The 20432-nt window shown below is 61.0% G+C and overlaps 1 protein-coding gene across 1 annotated transcript; it reads right to left on the bottom strand.

Moving 5' to 3' along the window:
* Nucleotides 1-4722: 4722 nt before the first annotated feature.
* On the bottom strand, nucleotides 4723-15131 carry B4galnt4 (beta-1,4-N-acetyl-galactosaminyltransferase 4). Its single transcript, XM_026379395.2, has 20 exons — nucleotides 14981-15131; nucleotides 12271-12374; nucleotides 11893-11988; nucleotides 11709-11804; nucleotides 11532-11622; nucleotides 11360-11460; nucleotides 11147-11214; nucleotides 10876-10954; nucleotides 9722-9788; nucleotides 9478-9612; nucleotides 9298-9407; nucleotides 9119-9219; nucleotides 8940-9040; nucleotides 7969-8863; nucleotides 6265-6548; nucleotides 5967-6120; nucleotides 5778-5850; nucleotides 5526-5679; nucleotides 5081-5207; nucleotides 4723-4846 (listed from the first exon to the last, which is right to left on the bottom strand). The coding sequence occupies exons 1-20, from the start codon at nucleotides 15129-15131 to the stop codon at nucleotides 4723-4725; spliced, it is 3111 nt and encodes a 1036-aa protein (XP_026235180.2).
* Nucleotides 15132-20432: the final 5301 nt, after the last annotated feature.

The raw sequence follows: 20432 nt of genomic DNA, 5'->3' as shown, positions 1-20432 counted from the left end.
TGCGGAGCTGAGCAGCCTGGAGGCACGGGCCTGGCTCCGTGTGGGGCCCGCCCTTCACTCAGGCCCACGGTGGATGGTCCAAGGGTCGAGAGGCACAGGGTGGCAGGCCGGAGCACACCTGGGTACAAGGGGCTTTGGTGAGGTGGGCACCCCGGCCAGGAAGAGGCGAGCAGACCTGGATGTGCAGCCTGGACAGGGCCTGGACAGGAGGCCAGGGCAGCCTGCAGGTCCCCAGGCCAGGACTGCTGGCTTCCCCAACCCTGGCGGAGCCTGAACTCTGGGCACTGCCTCTAATGGCTGCCAGGCTGGAGGGACAGGCAGTGCCTGCTGAGCCCCTTGCCCTCGGGGAGTGTCCCTCTCTCCCTGGAGCCACTGTGTGGCAGGAGCAGTGTAGGAAGGCCAGGCTCCCTCAGCAGGGGGTCTGAAGCCTGGAGGGAGCTGATGAACAGCCCACCCTCCCCAGGAGCTCCATGCAGCCAGGCTGAGGACCTGAGGCCAGGGGTCTCCGTGGTGACAGTGGTGATCGCCCCGGTCCCCAGGTGGCGGCACCTGGCAGAGAGCAGGGTAAGAGTGGGAGGACTCTCGGTGCCAGGTTTGGTGGGGGGCTGTCACGGCAGGCAGCAGGGTGGAGCTGCAGGTGTGTGCTGTGGAGTCTGGAGGGGTGGAGGGCAAGCCTGCGTGGGTCCGGAGCCTGGGTGGGGGGTCGTGGGAAAGGGGTGACCCTGCTAGGGAGCAGAAGTCAGGAGTGTGCTGGCTCACAGAGAGGTTAAGGAGGCCACTGTGGCCACCCGCCTGCAGGGGTGGGGTGAGAGTGTGTCGGCGAAGCCCTGGTGTCCAGCTGATGCCAGGGATGAGAGGGGACAAAGCTGCTGGGCTCCAGGCACTGGAGGTGCTTCTGGTCCACAGACCCATGGGTGGCGGTGCTCACGCTTGCAAACCTCGAGACATCCCAGGGTCTGGGCTCTGCAGAGTCCAAACTAGCTGCCTCCTCCAAAGAACCTAGCAGGACTTGCTCCCTGGGCAGCATGGCCCCCGGCCCTGGTTCCTGGGACTGCTAGTGTGCCAACTGACCTCGGCTGGTGTCCAGGCCACACGGGCATGGAGGCAGCTGAGGAGACCAGTCTGCTCCAGGGTGGCACCTTCTTGGGCACGGGCTGACCCACATCCATGGGTCCGATGAGCCCCGGGTTTGTTGGTTCAGGAGTCTCCTGAGCCCTCTGAGCTCTTCTCTGCTCCAGGCATGCCCCTGGCGGCGCCTCTGTCCGTGGGTCTGGTGGGCAGAGACGTGAACTGGCACAGCCACCCACAGAACTGCTGCCTGTCAGGCCACAGGGGACCCAAAAGGCGCAGAACAGCTGAGCCGGCGAGGAGTCTGTGGGGAGCAGGTAGCCTCAGGAGCCCTGGGAACCTTCAGGTGCTCTTTTGAGGGGGTCCCAGTCTCTGTGAGGAGCAGGAATGTCAGGGCAACAGAGGGAGGGCTGTGGCTGGAGGGCCCCAGGGCTGGGCTGGGGCTGGAAAGAAGCTCCACCCAGCAGCGCGGCTGTCACCGGTGAGAAACAGAAGGGCTGGGCGGTGGGTGCTGCCTCCAGCTCTCACACTCGGAGCACCTCAGCTGAGGCTCTGCCAGGCTGGCCAGCTTCCAGGAGCTGCAGAGCCGGCCAGGTGTCTAGAGGAGTTTCTGATGCTGAGGGCAGCAGAGCAGCAGCGGTCTGGGGACGGGAGCTGACTGGTGGAACCGGGGGTCTCGGCAGAGCCCCCGCTGCTCCCTCGCCAGGTCCGGGCCACTCCCTGGCGTCCCTGCTGCCACGGCTGCGTGCTTTCTCTTGGCAGCAAGCTGACGTCTGGCTGGAGGACAGCGCTCCTGCTCCTGTGAGTCCTTTCCTCTGCTGGGCGTCCTGTGCCCTTCTGTTCTCCATCCCTTGGTTGGCTCCCAGCAGTGCTCCACCCCACCTGGCGGAGCCCCCTGCCCCGACTGGGTGGCAGGGTCTACCAGCCCGAGGCCACAGGGTCTTGGCTTGGAGCTCGGAACCTTCATCTACATATGACGGGCTCACTTTTTGGCCTGCTGTTTTTATTTTTATTTTTGAGGAGCAGACCTAGGGCCTCGCACCTGCCAGGCAAAAGCTCCACACTGAGCCACACATCTAGCCCTTTTTTTGTTTTGAGACAGGGTCTCTCAAAGTTGCTCAGACTTGCAGTTCCCCTGCCTCAGCCTGTCACACAGCTGGGAACTGAGGTGTGTCAACAGGCCTGGTGGCCCTTGGTGCTGAAGACTGTGCTCCCTCCCTACTGACCGCGGAAGTCTTCCGCTGTGTCACAGAGGTCTTCTCCTGTTGTCTTGGTGCCTGTGGGTGGCTTGCTGTCCATCTTCCCCTTTCTCTTTTATCAGCTTTTTAAAAAACCTTTATTTTATTTTTATGGGGTGCTGAGGATCCACCCAGTGCCTCACACAGGCGAGGCGAGCCTCCACCTGAGCCCCAGTCCCAGGCCTTGCATCTGCTGTATGTCATTTCCTTCTGTGTGCTTTTTCTCAGGGTTTCTCCTGCGCCCCCATCGGGTTCCCAACAGCTGTTCTTAGAAATTGCTAGAGTGGATTTTATGTCTGTGCAAGTTTTGTTTTTCTCTCCTTCCCAAGTGTCGTAGGTGACTTTCATTTCTATGGTCTTCATCCCTCATTTCCAGTCCCCTCCAGCTGGCGGTGCCCCCCTGCGCCCTCCTGCAGGGCTCCAGCGCCACCTTCTCAGCCTGGCTTTTCCTGCCCACCCTGTGAGAGATGGACCTCCGGCAAGTCCCCTGCTCCAGAGTTCATGTCCCCTCTGGCTGTTTCTCTGCAGCACTTGCCACCAGCCCAGACAGTGTGTCTGATGTGCCTCCCGACCTGTGCTGGGGTGAATGTCCTTTAGGGACAGGGCCTGACACAAGTGGATGCTCAACCATCAAATGAGTTCACAAATTGTGGAGTCCACATCACATGGGATTTGGCCTCAAGATCTCCTCTGCCGCCAACGGTTCCTCAGCGTGCCCCACCTTTCTCTCCGCATCCCACCGTGCTGGGTAGCTTGTCTTTAAGTCCAGTGCTGCTTTTCTCATGATGAGATATCATTGGGGACAACCTGTCTGAACAACCTCTTTGAGAGCAGAGGACAGAACAGGCCTCTGGAGTTCCAACTGAATCTGGGGCTGGCCAGTCTCTGTCCTCTGGGTCCTCATCTGTAGGCAGCGAGTCTCAGGAAACTTGGTGTCTGCCAGTCTCTGCGGGCTGGGCAGTGGCCAGCTGCCCCAGGACTGCCCCTTCCAGCAGTGCTACCCTGGGGGTCTCAGGGCTGAACAGGCACCTCTGTCCTTCCAGCTTCGCCTCTCTGAGACCACCCGGGGCCGACCCGCGGGGATCCCGAGGGAGGGCTGTACACCATCAGCCGGCCTCCTTCCCACCCAGCCTGAGCAAGGAGGCAGACAGCAGTGGCCCCAGGGAACCCTCATTCCTAACTTCACGGCCAACCAAAGGAGCTTTGCAGGTGTGACTGCATGAGGACGTGGGGAGGGCAGGGACCCCGAGTTGCCTGGGTGGCCCCCATGTCATCACAGGGTTCTTGGAGGGGCAAGGAGTCTGGGGGAGCACATGAACTTGAGCCAGTCCCTCAGCTGCTGGCTTTGAAGATGAAGGAGCAGGACTGAGAAGCCCCACGGGAGAAGGCGAGGAAGGGCCAGGCCTGGTCTCCAGAGAAAGCAGCCCTGTCGGGCCATGGCCTTGGGACTTGCGCTCTCAGAGCTGTGGGATGAATCGGTGTCATTTTCAACCACCACCTTTGTGCTGATTTGCTCCCCAGCTGGAGGGACTGTCTGCCAGCCGTGGGTACAGCACCTGCCTGGCTCCTGGGCCTGGACCCAGGCTGAGATGAAGCCGAGACCCCGAGGACAGAGAGGAAAGAGTGGCCCTCAGTGGCACTGTCCAGGCTCTGGTCAATATACCCTCAGTGTTCTCCCAGCAGGAGCGAACGTCAAACCACCAGCCCTCCCCGGCTCTATAATGTAAGCAGTTTGAGTTGTCCCCCCCGCCCCGCCCCAGTGCTGGGAATGAAGCAGGGACTTGGTGTCCTCTACCACTGGGCCCGACCCCAACACGAACTGGGTTGCCTACTCCTGGCCACCCAGAGTGCTCCCGGATCCAGGCCCCCATCTTGGGAAGATGCAGAAGCACCAGCCCCATGTTCTGCTTTTAAAGCCGAGGGGACAGTGAGAGCCCGTCTTGGCATGTGTGGGAAGGCCCCCCGCCACCTGTCCTTGTGACCAAAGACGGCACAAGGGGGTGTCGGGGAAGAAATGAACTCCTGGGGCCCAGGCGGAAGGCCAGGGCAGGGCAGGTGGGGTCAAGTGAGGGGCACTGGGGCAGGCAGTGCCTCCCTAGAGCACAAGCCACAGAGGACAAGTCGGAACTAAAAAAAATATTTCATTTCTTTCTGAATAAAAACTGGGACAGACAGAACTCTTGGAAATCTTGAAAACAATGTCATCGCTACAGAAAATTTCACAGAAATCATCGTGGACTGTGGGGATCGCCGTGGCCCGCCCCGACCAGCTGTGAAGTCCGCCTCTCAGGCGGGGGCCGGAGGGAGCCTGGGTGGGTGGAGAGGGGCAGGCCAGGTTGGTAGCTGTGCCTGGGACAGGGCCCAGAGCACAGCCCTCGGCTGCTGCCACAGGACCCCCCTGGGGGCTGCCGCATCCTCAGGACCGCTCCGGGTGGGCGCCCTTGCGGCTGCGTGTGCCCCACATGCCCCGCTTGGAGTGGTAGTGGTGGTAGAAGTTGCGCAGTCGAAGCCGCTCCACCTCCAGCCCTGCCTGCAGGACCCTGGGGTGGGTGGAGGAGTGTCAGCACCCTCGCCCAGAAGCCGGGTGTCGGGACTGCCCTGGGTCTGCCAGACTCTGAGGGTGGGAAGGGGTTCCAGGGTCTGGGGCGAGTCCCCGGGGCCTATGAGATCCTGGGAAGAGGGGGAGGAGGGCAGGGTCTTCTGAGCACCTGGGCCCTGGAATCCCACCCTCCCAGTGAGGATGGGACTCTCTTCAGTGCGTGGGGGGCAGTCACCTGTCCAGGAGCTCCCAGTCCTCGCCCCCCCACTGGTCCCGGAACTCCTCGGTGTTCATTCCTCCCACGCGGTCAAAGTCTGATTTGTAGATCCCAAAGAGGCCAAAGCCGTTCACCTCCCAGTAACCTGCGGGGAGGCCCTTCTTCATGCTGGTCCTGCCAGGTTCCTTCCCAGAGGGCCAGTGGGAGACCTCAGGAGGGGTCTGGTGCAGGGTCCCCTCACTCTGTGGCTCCCGGGGACCACCCTCTGGTGTCGGGCCACCGCCAGAAGCCCAGTGCACCATGAGGGCACTGGGAGGTGCTCATGGATCTGGCCCCAAACCAGAGGCTCTGGTGTCTGGGCACTCTGGGGGCCCTGGTGGGGAGAGGTCTGGGGTGGAGGTGGGGAGAGGTCCCCAGGCTCCTGGACTTTACCCTGGCATCACCGGGGCATCCAGGGCATTACCATGAGGGTTTCGAGGGGAGCTCCCGCAGCCCAGGCGCATGACCACAGGTGCGAACGCCAGCGAGCCCTCCACGCAGTGCTTGCGGATGCCATCCAGAATGTTGGGTGGGAAATGGATGTGCAGGTCACAGAGGAAAACGATGCTGCTGGGGTCCTGGAGGTTAGGAGTGCTGAGCCCCACACTCTCCTCCCACAGATGGACTCCTCCCCGGGCCGCCCCATCTCGTAGCCCCAAACCTGTCTGGCCCGCACCTCCACTGCGTCCACTCCGGCTTGCAGCCCGGCAGAGCGCTCAAAGTTTCCAGTGCGTCTCAGGTACTGGTACCTGTGGGAGGGGAAGTCACAGGCACCGATCCTAGAGGTGGCCTTGGCGGGAAGACACACCTCCCAAGGAGAAAAGATGTGCCACTCCCAGGTGGTGGTGGTGGAGGATGCCATTACCGGGGCAGCCGTGCCACACGCAGGGCGCTCTCCACGTCCATATCATCGCTCTCAAAGTCCACCAGGACCACGCTGAAGTGCGAGTCACCGGTGCGCGCATGCAGTGCCGTCATGTCTGCTAGAAACTGCGCCACCCATCGGGCCTGGTTCTTCACTGTAGGAGTGGGCACCACTGAGCCTACTGCTCTGGACCCAGCCACCCCACACCCTGTCCTGGCATCAGCACCCCCATTCTATCCGGAGGCCTCCTGGGGCCTCGGCGGCCCCACCTGCCCGTGCCCACCCACCACACCAGTACCTGGTACGATAAAGTGCACCATGACGTCCTGGCGCCAGGCCAGGCGCAGCGGTCGGCAGAGCTCTGGGCGGCCATCAGGTCGCGCAGAGGCAGCCGGAGGGGGCTCGGGACTCTCGCCGTCTGCGTCTCCGGCGCGGGCTCCCGGCAGTCGCAGAAAGACGTACTCCGAGAGGCGCAGGCGGCCACCCCCGCGCTCCTGCAGCTCCAGCTCCAGCAGGAAGCGGCTTCCCCGGGCCGAGTCTCGGCGCTTCTCCACATTCACTATGCGAAGCAGTGCAAAGCGCCTACGAGGTGGGTGGGGTTAGCCCAGGGCCGGATGCTCCAAGACTCTGCCACTAAGGATGGGGACTTCAGGGGCACATCACACCCCAACCCCGCCGTGGAGTTCCCAGAAAGGAGGTAGGCTGACCTGTGCTTTCCTTCCCCAGGGCAGAGCAGAAAGTAGGGCAGCCCACACTGGGAGGCTTCCCCAGCCCAGCGCTGACCCCTCCTCCAGGCACCCTCCATTCTCTGGGGTGTCCCCTGTCTGCATGCGAAGGCTCTCAGACGGGGCTTCCCACCTACCCCTGGAGGCCAGCAGATTTCCCCCTTCGACTCCTGCCCCTTGACCACTCTCTCCAAGTCAGGAGTCTTTTGCCCCAATGCTCTTGATCTTCTGTGTGGTGACCTGCACCTTCACACCCAAGTGGGCAGAGGTGGAGTCACAGCCACACCCTCTCCTACTCATGGGACAATGAGGTGCTCTCAGGACGCCTAGAGGAAGGGCAGACTTGCCCTCTGAGCCACCTGGAGTCACCGGAGGGTCCACCACTGCCCTAGACCAGGCCTGTCAGGAGCCCCACCCTTCCCGAAGGCAGCAGCACATCTGAATACAACCCTGGACCCAACCCTGGCCCTGCTGGGAACCTTCCAGGTCTCTATCTTCTGCCTGGCCTCCTGTCCCCAGCAATCCTTTGCCCACCTGCCTATCGAATGCAGATCTGATATCTCCTCGGTGGCTACCACACTCCATGGCCTTCTGGAAACTCCCCAGAGGAAAAGATAGGGCCACTGTGGGGTGAAGGGTAGCTGGATGCTGGGGCCTGGGGCAGGCAGTCGGGCAGGAACCTTGCACCCTCTCTGAGAGTCAAGACTAGACCCTGGTAAAGACTCTGCAGCATTGTATAGGGGAGGAGGGGTCTAGGGGTCTGGAGCTTGACCCTCGGTGTCTGTCTGGCTCCTTTTTCAGTATCTGGCTGAGACTGACCATTAACTCCTGAAACTTGGATTCACCCTTGAGTTCAGGTGCACAGTGACAGCTGTGGGATTTACAGGTGAAGCTTTACGGAGCCAGCTCTTGGTGAGGCTCCAGGGAGGCCCTGAACCTGGACAAGGGCCCCAAGTCGTTAGGACCCAGGGGAGAGGAGCCCCCTGGGGCTTCCCAAGGGTGGAGTGCCTCAGGGCTAGGTGGCCTATGCTGTCAGCCCAGAGACTGAGGCAGGAGGATGGCGAGTTCAAAGCCAGCCTCAGCAACTTAGCAGGACCTTGTCTCAAAATATAAAATAAAAAGGGCTGGGGATGTGGTTCAGTGGTTACCCGCCCCTGGGTTCAATCCCTAGGACCCAAAAGAAAAGCTCAGGGTGGAGTGCATCTTTCCAGACCAGCACATTGCTGAGCCCCGGGGAATGTCCCAGACCAGCATTTCCTCTCCCAGGCGCCTCGTACCCACTGTGGCGGGCATTGAGCCGCTCCATGTACTGGGCTACCACGTCCACAGCCTCAGCCTCGGGCAGCTGCAGGTTCCCCGACACGTTGCAGCGAAGGTCGTTCCAGTCTGAGCGCAGCAGCTCGAAGTCCACCGCACCCACGCTGAAGGTGCGCTGCCAGTCGATGGCGTCCTCTTGCCAGCGGCCCAGAGCCCGAGCGCCCTCCTCCTCACTGTCCTCTGAGGCCTCATCTCCCAGGGCCCCGTCATCCTCCCCTTCCTCCTCCTCCTCGCCCTCCCCAGGCAGCTGCGGCCTGGATACCTGGGACAAGCTCAGGAAGGAGGTCACCGGTTGCGCTTCGGCCGATGAGTTCGAGTCCGCCGAGAGCGCTGCCAGTCCCGGCACAAGTGCCCGGCCCTCCCGATCCCCCTGGGTGGCCTGCGCCCGGGTCGGGGGCCTCAGCTCTATGGCCTGGGGGCCTCCGGTCCTCCGGCCCCACCGTGGTGAGTGTGGGGGAACTCGCAGCTGCACTCTGGGCAGGGGTCTGGGGCGCAGGAAGACACCAGGGAAGGGAGGCCAAAGAGGGCTGCGAGGCGCCCTTGGGGAGGCCCGCTGTCTTGGTCGTACCCTCGTCACATACACCTTAGAGGGCGGCTTCTCTGCGACACGTGGGGGTGGAGCTCGACCCAAGAAGAGGGGCAGGGGGCGGCCGGCCCGGGCAGCCCAGCTCAGGCCCCGGGAGTGTCTGGGGGTGTGCTGGTCCAGGGGGCTGGGTGGTGTCGGTGGGACAGGGGTGATAGCAGTCTCCGTGGGCGGTGCTGGGGTGGGAGACTTGTGGCTGCCCTGTGGCAGGGACACTTCGGTGGGCTCCAGACTGTCCAGCAACTCCCCCTCTTCCTCCTCCGCCAGGAAGTCTGCAGGGAAGCAGGTCAGCTGGCCACGCCCAGGCGGGCAGGCGGGGGTGCTGGGATGCTGGGACGCAGCACTCACCGTCAGGGTTGAGGAAGAGGAAGGCACGGCGCTGCACCTCGTCCTCTTCGTCTTCTTCCCCCTCTTCCTTGTCCATCTTCATGTATTTATAGAACCCAAACCTGGGGCCGGTGGTGCAGGGCGTCAGATACCTGCCCTGCCGAGGCCCCGCCTCACTTCCAGACGGACCGCCCACCCACCTTTCCAGGTACAGTGGCGACTCCCGGTAGAAGCACTTGTTGTCAGTCTCCATGTGAGTGAGGCGCGTGTAGTCGTTGGGGTAGACGAAGGAGAGGTACACCTGGGGGTGGGGCTGAGGTCAGGGCGGTCTCCGGGCAGGCTGGAGGCCGGTCTCCCGCACCTCGTCAGGAGCACTTACGAACTGCAGTCCCTGATATCTGGCGATCGGAAAGTCCTTGAGGACGTAGGTGGGGGCATAGGTACAGGGCTCCAGCACATTCTCCAGGCTCGAAGGCTCCATCCGAGGGGCTGTGGGAGGGGCAGTCAGACTGGAGCCTGGCCTGGCCCCCACCCTCACCCCTGGTGGGTCCCGTCTCACTGAGGAAGAAGGTGTCCCGTGGGTCCGGCCGTAGCATGTCGGCGCTGGGCTCCTCCTGTGGCAGGCGACCTCCTAGGTGGCTGGCTGGAGACTGGGGAACGTGGGCCACGTGGTCCATCTTCAGGGTGGACTCATCTGCTGGTAGAAGGAGGTGAAGGGGATCCTCCTAGCCTGTCCCCACCCCAACCCAGAGCCGGTCCATCAGAAGCTGCCCCCTCCCGCGAGGAGGTCTCTAGCCCCGTACCTGTGTATAGGGAAATGTGAGCAGAGCCGATGACCTCGAACTTCAGGCCAGGCAGGAAAGCTCGCCACTGGGGTTAGAGACAGGGAAGACTGGGTTCAGGGAAAAGAGGAAGGGTCTTCCCTGGCTTGGGGCTGGGGGAGTGGAAGCAATCCCTACAAGAATACAGGAAGTTCTTGGGAGGGAGTATGTGGGGGGCGTCCTACCTTCTGGAGCAGGGCTAACTGGCAGGAGGTGCCAAAGGCGGCGGGTCCCCGGGGCAGACCCAGACCCACCCTGGATCTTCCTGGCCTGCTGGTTACGGCTCCAGATCCCAGCTGCTGCCTGGGTTTGTGCTACTGCCCTCTGGAGGTCACTGCCAGCTGTCCCAGGGCCAGGCCCAGCATCTCCTGCTAGAGTGCCCTCCCAGGGCCCCACCCCAGGGCTGTTCTTTCTGCTCTCCTTTGCAGAGGGGACCCCTGTCTTGCTCTTCTGACTGAGGTTCCCAGGGGCTGATCCTGGACCCCCTCACAGACTCCCCCAGTCTTCCCAGGGCGACTCCAAACTCTCTCCAGCCTGCCAAGGACACTCACTACACACGCCAGACACAGGCAAGTCCATGGGGCTGGGATGGAGAACCCCTACTCCACCCTGGTGGTGGTCCCCCCACCCCAGCAGGGAGGACTCCAGGCCTCTCTCTTATTGTGAACCGCCTCCCTCCCTTCAACCTCAGGTCCTCCCTCCCTCTTCCTGGTTTATCTCCCAACCCCCCCCAATCACCCATCAGCAGCTGGAGGATTCTTCCTGAATGCAAATCCCATTGCCGATCTCTGAGGAGAGGCTGAGCTGTCCAGCGTAACACTGTAGCTCCACCCAACCCCTGACCTGGCCACCAGACCCCCTGGGGTCTCCCAAGATGCTGGAAGATGCGGGCTCCATTCTCCTGTATGAAGTCTACACTCTGCACCTCCTACCCTCTATGCGGTCCCCTCCACTGCCTCCCTGATAAAGGGTCCCCTTCAGAGAAGCCCCCTGTTCCCCAGTGGGTGCCTCGGACCCTCCTGATCTCCTGGAAACCCCTTCTGCCTGGGGACACGTTGCAGTCCAGCAGGGAGTGGAAGGGGAGGGCGGGCAGCTGGGGTCTCTGGAAGGGTCTGGCCCCGGCAGGCCACACTCACTCCCACTTCCACGTGGTCAGATCCCCGGTCATCCTGCTTGTGAAGTAGTTCAAAGTAGTACCTCCGGGAGGCCATGAGCCTGTGGACAGGAGGAGGCAGGGCTGGTTCTCCCCCAGGCCCAGGCACCCTGACTGCTGGAGAGCGAGAGGAGGTCAGACTGCTCCCAGGCCCCCCGGGCTGGCCCTCAGGACCAGGTTGCTGCTGGTGTGAGTGTGCCAGGGTACACAGGCGGAAATCACCAGCCCCCACACACGCCAACACCCTCACTCACCGCCTGGGCTTCGACACCTGGGAGCTGAACTTGGTGAATTCTCCAGGCGCCGTCCACTCGGAGCCAGTCTGGGGGTGACACAGAAGGGTTATGGGGGTTCATGTTGTCTTTGAGGTCCAGACCCATCCAGTCCCCATTCCAAAGAGGGACAAAGAGGGTGTGGATAGAGGGGCACCACGGGAAGGAAGAGGCCTGGGGTAGGGCAGGGAGTACCTTGCCCACGAAGGCCACAAGCTGCGCGGCTGCGGGGGTCTCATCCACGCTGAGCCAGAGCTCAGAATTGTCGTCAGAAGCCACGGAGAACTGGACGTCTCCTGGTCCACGGGACAGGGGCTCAGCGGAGGCCCTCGTGACACCCCTCCCCCAGCACACCCTGCCCACGCACCATCTCTGGCTGGGTGGATGAAGCCGAAAATCCGGAGTCCATAGTTCTTCCACTTAGGGGACACGGCCAACTTCTTCACAGTGGTGCGAGTCTGAGGGGGTAGTGACCACTCATGTGGAGGGCCACTGACCACCCTGCTTTGCAGGCCCGCCTGGCCTCCCTCTCTGGGGCACTCACGTGAGGGAAGAGCGGGAAATGCAGGTTCCTCCTCAGGTGGCCCACGGCACCCCCACACCAGTCCTCAAACACGTGCAGGTTCACCTGCCCCTTGTACTGGGGAGAAGGGGAGTTAGCCACGCCCCCTCCCCCAGCCTCCCAGACCCATACAGAGAGATGCAGGGGTCAGGGGGGCAGAGCTCACCTCCTCCCGCCAGGGGGGTGCCTGGCGGGTGAGGTTCAGTGGAGGCGGCCTCCCCACCCCAACGGGCAGCAGCGTGTTTGGGTCCCGGCCGTCAGGCTGTGTGAGAGGAAGGGTGGCAGTTCAGAGCTCAAGGCCACACCCGGTGGGCAGCTTCATGACGTCCCGTGTTCACAGCTGTGTAAACTCCAGCCCCACTGGGGCCAGGACACTCTCGCATCACATCTGCCCAGGCCGAGGTGGCCACCGGCACGACAGGCCAGTACACACGCACACCACTGTGTCCACTCAGACACGGGCCACCAGGGACAGACTGTGGCCATACCTGCCAGTCCACACATGTGGCCACCCTCTAGGGGTTCCCCCATCGTCCCCACTCACTGTCTGCTCCTCCTCACGACTCTCACTGGAATCCTCTGCCCTCTGGGTGGAGGGCATGGCCCGGACACCCCGGCCATCTGTCACACCGGTTAGCTTTTCACCATCTGTGGGTCGAAGGTGAAGCACATCTGGGGCCCAGGCTCTCATGAGGCCAGAGACCACCTGGCCAGAGTAGATGGGGTCAGCTGGGGGCAGGGACCTAGCCCACCTGGCCAGAGCAGGGCAGGAAGCTGTGGTGTCTCTGCTCCAGGAAGATGCTCCCTGCGCCTGCTTGCTCAGCAGAGGCCCCACCTCTCACCCGAGCCCTGAGGCCTTCTACATCTACGTCTCACCTAGTGGGCAGCCTGGCAGAAGCACTCCACCTGGCTGGGGTGAGAGAACGCAGGCCGTGTGCCTCTGCTTGTGCTTGCACACCCACACCCACCTGGCTGTGCTCGCCCAGCGGTCCTGCCTTGGGAGGACCTGAGGGTGGCCTGGCACCCTCAGCACTTCTACCCTGTGCTGAACTGTCTCCCTCACTCCAGAACAGAGAGCTCAGGGTGGCTGCAGGGTCTTGTGGTCAGGAAAGCCTGCCCTGTGGTCCTGAGCCAAGCCACATCTGGCCCACGGCACCTGTGCCATCCCTGCTGCCTTTGACCCTAGGAGCCCTGGAACTGGCCTGGGCAGAGGCGAGATGGGCACGCTGTCCTGTCTGCCAGAGGACCTGGTGCCAGGGCGGTCCTGGAGGGAGACTGTCCCTCAGGGCAACCCTTTCCAGTCTGTCCTTTCCCAGGCCTGGGGCAGACCTCTGAATCTGCTCCACTTCTGGGAAGTCCTTCCTCAACTGTGAACCTCAACATCCCACTGCATCCTGGGAGGGAGGTCCCAGGCTTTGGGATGAGAAGCTTCATTATGCCCTGTTTCTGCCCCTCCTGGTGCTCCCACTGAGGAACAACCAATGAAGCTAGGAGACCCCTCTGCTTCAGAGCCAACCCTGGGCTTCAACATCCATGCCTGTCACCTTCATCCAGACCTCAGGAGCTAGAATCCCCTACGGGCACCACTGAGACAAACTGGTCTGGGCTGTCTCTCTCCTGCTTTCCTCCCTGTTGAGACTCCTGCAATGCCTACTCACCTGCTCCTCATCCCAGGTCCTTTCCCAGCTCCTCCCTCCCTGACCAGCTGGGAGATGAGCAACTGAGAAACTCCCAGACCAATCCCCACAGCTTGGCCCAGATGCCCAGAGCCTGCCGACCTAAGTCCAGGCATCCACGGCATGGGGAGCCTTCTGTGTGAAGTCCCAGCTCAGGCTGCCACCACTGTCCTGCAGAGGCTGAGCCCTCACACAGTGAATATCCAGACAGGCCTCTGAACTAACACTTGCTGGGCACCACCTGCATGCTGCCTCACTGACTGGACAGCCAGAAAAGCCTCAACCCTGTCCACTGCTCAACATCTAACAGGCCCTGGCTTGGGAGCCCAGGTGGCTGGACAAGGGATGGGCCTCAGCCCAGAGCCAAGTGTGCAGGGCTGGTGCCTGCCCACGCAGCCCAGGTTGCTCCTGGCAGTGCCACTGGCAGCTTGGGTCTTCCAGGACCAACTCAGGAGCAGCCAGGGCCAACTGAACCAGCTTCCCAGCTGGCCCAAGCGAGAACAAGAGATCAGATCTTCAGCAGTGGGGTTCCTATGTCCCTGCCCCCTCCTGGTTGGGTTCAGACTCCTCAGTCGCTCAGGAAGTCAGACTGGGGGAGCCCGTGGCTGCTGAGAAACCACAGAGGCAGTCGATAGGGGATGGTTTATTGTGTTGCTGGGTCAGCTCTGAGCCCTGCATATCTGCTGACTGCTGGGGATGGGATGGGGCTTCTTTTAGGGAAGGGACAGCGCTGGGGTGGGGGTCTCTTGAGCTGTTTCAGCTGTGAGCTACCTGGGTTGGGACAATCCACAGACCCTCTTGGGGGGTCTGTGGAGCCCGTGTTCTAGTCTCTGGGAGGAAAGACACTTGTTTCCCTGCCCCCACATCTTTGCCAAGGGTCGAGGTCAACCTGGTTGGGGTTGGTCCTGCCCTGGTGGGGCTTCTACTCTGGCCTCTTCACTCTCCCCGACCTGACCCGGGGGCACTCTCCTTCTGTCTCTCTCCCCACCGAGTGTGTGTCAAAGGTCACCATCTTCAGAGGCCCTTCCTTGATCACGACCTGAACTGCTCTGTGGGTTCTACTGCCCCACTTGGTGTGTGAGCACCAGGCAGCACCAGCCTCAGCTCCATGGTGCACAGGTGTACCCAGGGCACCCTTCCAGAAGCCTTCCAAACGCAGGGGTCACTCCCGCGGCTCTGCCCTCGGGTCAGGATCTCTGGGTGTCTCCCTAGCAGATGGAGAAACTGAGGTCCTGCTAAGTAGGCCAGTGGTGGAGGTCTGGCCTGATAGGCCTCTGGGGCTGGGGTGGAGAACTTGCCAAGATCCCACCTTTAACCCCATCGCTACCGGATCCAGCCAGATCCTAGGTTCCGCCCAGGTCTGGGACGAACCCCCAGAGGGTCCAGCGCGTCATGGCTGACGTCATCGGGCGTCCCGCCAGGCCAAACCGTGCCCCCTCCCCCAAGATCCCCCAGCTGGGAGGAGCGGGCGAGCAGGGTCTCCAGGCACTTCGGCCCAGCCAGACTCGCCGCCCGCTGGAGGCCGGGGCCGTCGCCAATCCGCCCCTCGCCTCCCCGGTCCCCACGCGCCCCGCGTACCTCGCCCGTAGCCCAGCCGCTGGCGCAGCGCGCGGCCCTGGCGCGCCAGGCTCAGGTGCACGTACGTGAGCCACGCGGCGCAGGTGAGCAGCAGCAGCAGCAGCAGCAGCTTCATCTGCTTGCGGATCTTCTTCACCGGGAGCCACGGCATCGCGGCCGCCGAGCTCAGGAGCGTCGCTGTGGCCCCCCGGTCCCGCCAGCCCCGCGCCGCATCCCCCGGCCCGCCCGGCCGCGCTCAGCGTCCGCGGCCCCGCATGGCCCTTTGTCCGCCGCCCGCGGCCACCCGGTGCAGCCGCGACCCCCAGGCTGCCCTGGCCGCGGGCCCGGGGTGGGCGGCGGGAGCGGCTCCTCGAGGCGCTCCCGCCGGCCCCGCCCGGCCGCTCCCGCTCCACTCTCCTCCCGGGCGGCGGCGGGACCGAGCAGCATCCACGCTGCGGTGCTACCCACCGTGAAACGGGCCCGGCAGCCGCGCGGCCCAAGCCAATCGGCCCTGGCCAGCCCGCGGGGAGCCAATCCGCAGCACGCGGAGGCGGGGCGGCGCGCTAGGGTGTGCCGCCGTCTCCATCCACGCGACGCGCGCATCCACCTGGGCTGCGCCGACCCGCGCGCGCGGGGACGAGACCGGGACTTGCGGGGGTCGAGGGACGCAGGGTCCCTTTGGTACGGTGCAGGATACTAGGGGCTTGGGGCGATGAGGACAGCGGAGGGCTGGGGAACTCCAGGAGCCTGGCCCAGGTGCCTGGCAGCCCGAGATGCGGAAGCCTGGTCTGGGAGTTTGGAGAAAACCTGGACACAGGGAGACCAGAAAGAATGGGGCTCAGATAAAATGGAGAAGAGAGAGGGAAGTGTGGAACTGGAGGACACGTGGGGTGGAGGGATGAGGAGTGGGGCTGTCTGCGGTGCTTGGTGCAGGCCAGGCCGTGAAGGGTCCCCAAAGCACCGGCCTCCCCCTGGAGGGCAAGGGCCCTGCAGGTGGTGGTGGGGGCAGCAGAGGGAGGCAGTTAGAGGCCTACTGGCACCGGGGATGGGCCAAGGGGCTGACCTCTCTTGAGGGTGGGTTGAGGATGCTGAGGTCTTACCTGCAGGAGGGTTGCTTAGCTCAGCCCTCATTCTGACTTGGGAACTTTGCGGGGAGGACCCCCGTGTGGATGGTGCTCCGTTGGTCTTGCTTATCCCCTTCTTGTTGGTCCCATTCCCAGCTGGAGACAGGATCCCTCCCAGGGCTGGGAAGAGTGTTCAAGAGGTTGCCTTCTTGTTCTAACACTGCCCCACCATCCCTCAAAATTCAAGTTGGTCACCGTCTACTGTTTGTGTCATTTTGTCCTCTGTCTTGCAAGTTGCATCTTTTCAAGACCTTCCCTTCCAGTCTGTTGTCTGCTTTTCACGTTCATGTTGTCTGCATATCAAATTGTGTGTGTTTTAAATGTCATTTTAATCCCAGTGTTCTATATGTCACTCTTCTTACATCTCCCATGTTGCCCTGAATACACTTAATGTTTTTTCCCTGATATAAAATTCAGCCAAGAGATATTACCTAGTATTTTTAGGAACCAGATACCATAAGGGCACAGTAGTGAACAGGGCAGATAAGGTTCCTCTTCCTAACATTCTATCTTCTCCTCCTTCTTCATCCTGGGGATTAAACCTGGAGATGCTCTACCACTGAGCCACATCCCCAACACTTTTTTGTATTTTATTTGGAGACAAGGTCTCACTGAGTTGATTAGTGCCTTGCTTTTTGCTGAGGCTGGTTTTGAACTCACGATCCTCCTGCCTCAGCCTCCTGTGCTGCTGGGATTATAGGTTGTGTGCTACCATGCCCAGCCCTTTTTATTTTTTATTTTGAGACAGAATCTTGCTAAGTTGCTGAGGGTCCTGCCAAGTTGCTGAGGCTGTCCTTGACCTTACCATCCTCCCACTGTAGCCTCCCGAGTCACTGGGATTACCGGTGTGTGCCACTGTGTCTGAGGGGGTCCCTCCTTTCATGGAATTTAAGTTTTTCTAGGCAGAAACAGACAGATGGCATAGAGTGGAGAGGGCTTACTCCAGCGGGCGGGCATGGTCACTCTTTGAGGGTCACTAATGGAATCTTTAGAAAGCAAACATTGGAAAGTGGGTGCTGAAAGAGAATTTTTGGAACCCCATGGCCTTTGAAGGACCCCAGCCAGGGAATTTACTCTGTATATCTGGACACTAGCGGGTGGGATGAAGGGCCGGGGCAGAGCACTGGGAGAACAAGGTGGGACTCTGGCCCAGCACACTTGTTCCACCTGCCACCACATCTGGCTGGGACAGCCTTTTGGAGATGAAGGGTCTGTCCAGCCCCGACCACAGAGGGAAGGGGCCCAGCCTAAGTAGCTTTTCAAAAGAACCACCTGCAGCAGCCCCTCCTGAAAAATCAGCATGCATGCAGACGGCTGTTGAAAACCACATTCAACTTCCAAATAACAACAGCAGCACATTCATGCCTCGGCTTAATACACAACTCTCTCAACCAACAGGCTGCCTCTCCAGAGGGGGCTGAGCCCGGGTTTCTATTTACCTTCGATATTCAGGTTGAGTGGCACTTCTTGAGAGTGTTTGAGAGTCAAACAGCACAAACATGGAGATACAATGTTAACCAGTGTTGATATTTTTGTTAGGTGATAGGGGAATGAAGAGGGGAAGAGGAAGAAAAAGAACCGGTCAGTACAAGTGCACACAGCTCACAGGGGTAAGGGGCAGGCGCTCCCTCGCCTGCAGCAAGCATCTGGCTCTCTGCTTGTGGGGTGACCCAAGCCCTCATTGCTGCAGGGCCTTTGCTGTGAGCAGTTGTGCCTGTAGTCACTTCCTGTGGGAAGAAGTCGTGCCAAGACACATCCTTGAGGAACCTGCTGCCTTCCATGTACCTCCTTATCCCATCTGGGATAAAGACAGGGCTTCCCCTCCATTAGACCAAGCACCCTGGCCAGTAGAGGGACCCTCTGTCCAACCTCAGGTGTGATGGCCACGTGGCCAGGTCTTGCCCAGGACTGCAGGGATTTCCAGGAATGGAACTTTCACTTAACCCCAGAGAAGTCCTGGAAAAACCTAAGGCCTCCAGATCAGCAGAATCCAAAAGTCACAGGGACAGGAAGCAAAAATGTCACCAGCAAATCTCAAGGGATAATGACAGTTGAGAAAGCATTGCCATTTCTACTCCATGAATTCTGCCTGGGGGAAGCCCTGGATTGGACACGCCAGGGCAGTGAGGAAATGAATGGATTGCCACTCAGCTGGGGTCTGCAGTAAACCTGCAGAGGCAGTCCTGTGGGAACCCGAGAGGCCATGAGCCTGGAGACAGACTGCTGTATGGAATGCCGTGGTGTGGGTGAACACGCTGTATGTCCCTCCGTGGTAGTTTTGGCAGAAGTGAAGCGGGCAGGAAGGTGCATCCATGGCTCAAATGCCTGCCTGAGGCCTGCAGGGTGCAGGAGGGGCCTGGGCATCTCTGCCATCAGCCCAGGTGCCCAGTGAGTACAGGTAGCGAGGCCACCCCTGGCCTCCATTCCTACTGCCCAACCTTGACTCAGGAGGTGGCCCTGGGAAGGAGACCATCGTGCCCCCTCCCTACCCCCCAGTTATCAAGATCCCTTCTGAAGTGGCTCTTTGGTCACGCACATGCTTTGCACTCTGCACATTCAGGGATGTTTCTGTGTGTACCAGACTGGGGGCCCCCGGCCTTGTCACTGATTTTATATAACCTGCTCTTTCTAGGCACCTGACCCTCCAGCCGAGGTCAGTCCTGCCTATCAGCCAGCAGAGATCTATGCCTCTCACTGTCACCCTTCCACGCAGAAGGCACAACCAGGCACACTGTACACTGTCCTGCCCTCTCCAGAGATTTGGGCTCTACCTATCCTCCCCCTCCCCCACACAGTGGGGCTGTTCTGCTGTAGCCATCCACTTCTGGGTGGATGCCATGCAGAACTGTCTGTGCTCAGGATGAGTTTTCTTTTTCTTCCTTTAGTTGTAGAGGGACACAAAACCTTTTTTATTTTATCTATATAAAATTTCTATTTGTATTTTATTTTATTATTTTTTATTTTATTTATTTCCTTCATCTTTATGTGGTGCTGAGGATCAAACCCAGAGCCTCACACTTGCTGGGCAAGTGTTCTACAGAGCCCCAGCCCCAGCCCTCAGGATGAGCTTTCTCTGGCTGCCCATGAAGCCATTGGGGTGCCTGGCTTCAGAGGGCTGTAGCACTGTGATAGGACCCACATCCGCAAGTCCCTCACCTGGGGCTCCAGCACCTGCCTGTCACTTCACTGTGGGGTGCTGCCTCTCGTACTGGCCCTGTGGCTTGGTGGCCAGGCTCTTATGATGGTGGCCCAGGGTGGGTGTTCAGCCTCAGGGTCTGGCAGAGCCATCACCGTCCAGCCGGGCAGTGCTGGTTGAGTCTGTCTGTGACTCACCTGAAGGGCAGGCCAAGGCTTCTTGGACATGGGTTGGCCTGTGCCACGCCTGATCCTGACCAGAACCTTCTCTTGCTTTGGGTTACTAAGTTATAGGGTTGCAGCAGCATGTCCAAGTGAGACAGGTAAAACTCCGTCCCAGACAAGGGCCAGACCGGCTCCTGCTGGTCTTCAACACCCAGAGGCCTGGGTGCAGCCACCTGCTTCCATCCGGGAAGGACTGTCAGGCACACGGCCTGCTGGGCCCGGATTCTGGAGGTGGGAGATCCCAGGCTGTTGTGGAATTTACCTCCCACTCTTCAACACATCTATGTCCTACTAAAGCGTCCAGGGTGGTTGCTGCTCTTTACCCATCAGATCCAAACAACATGATGTCACCACTGTAGTAGATGACGTGTGCTGTGGAAGGGACAGGTGACGGATCCCTGTGAGCCAAATGAAATGCTGGGCTGGGGCTGGGGTTGTGGCCCGAGTGGTAGCGCGCTCGCCTGGCATGTGTTTGGCCTGGGTTCGATCCTCAGCACCACATACAGACAACAAAGATGTTGTGTCTGCCGAGAACTAAAAAAAAAAGAAAAGAAATGCTGGGCTGGTGGGCGTGGGAGTCAGGGCAACAGGCTGCAGTTGGGGTTCCTTGGCGTCTCTAACTGGGCTGGAGAAAAAGCCTCCACCTCTCGGGTGCTGGCTGGGCACCAGGGGCCATGTGGATCTGCTACAGCACTGAAACCACTGCAGGTTGGCAACTGCTGCCCTCTCCGGCCAGCTGCCCACAAGCTGCCCATTTGTTTTCTGACAGTCTCAGCAGGTGTGGGGAGTGGGGAAGGCACCGGCTCCTTGAGCCCTCGAGGGGCACTGACCTCTGATTTCTGCAGGGAGGTATGTGGCTTCTGTGTCACTGTCCCCCTGCAGGGGCAGCTCTGAAGGTCTGTGTGGCCTCCCACCCAGGAGGAGGCCCTCTGTGGGTCGGGGCCAAGGCAGAATTCTTCCACCTGCTGAGGGTGTCCGCGCTCTCTCAA

The sequence above is a fragment of the Urocitellus parryii genome, chromosome 4 (genome assembly GCF_045843805.1).
Source record: "Urocitellus parryii isolate mUroPar1 chromosome 4, mUroPar1.hap1, whole genome shotgun sequence".
NCBI lineage: Eukaryota > Metazoa > Chordata > Mammalia > Rodentia > Sciuridae > Urocitellus > Urocitellus parryii.
This window is presented reverse-complemented; position numbering and strand designations above follow the sequence as displayed.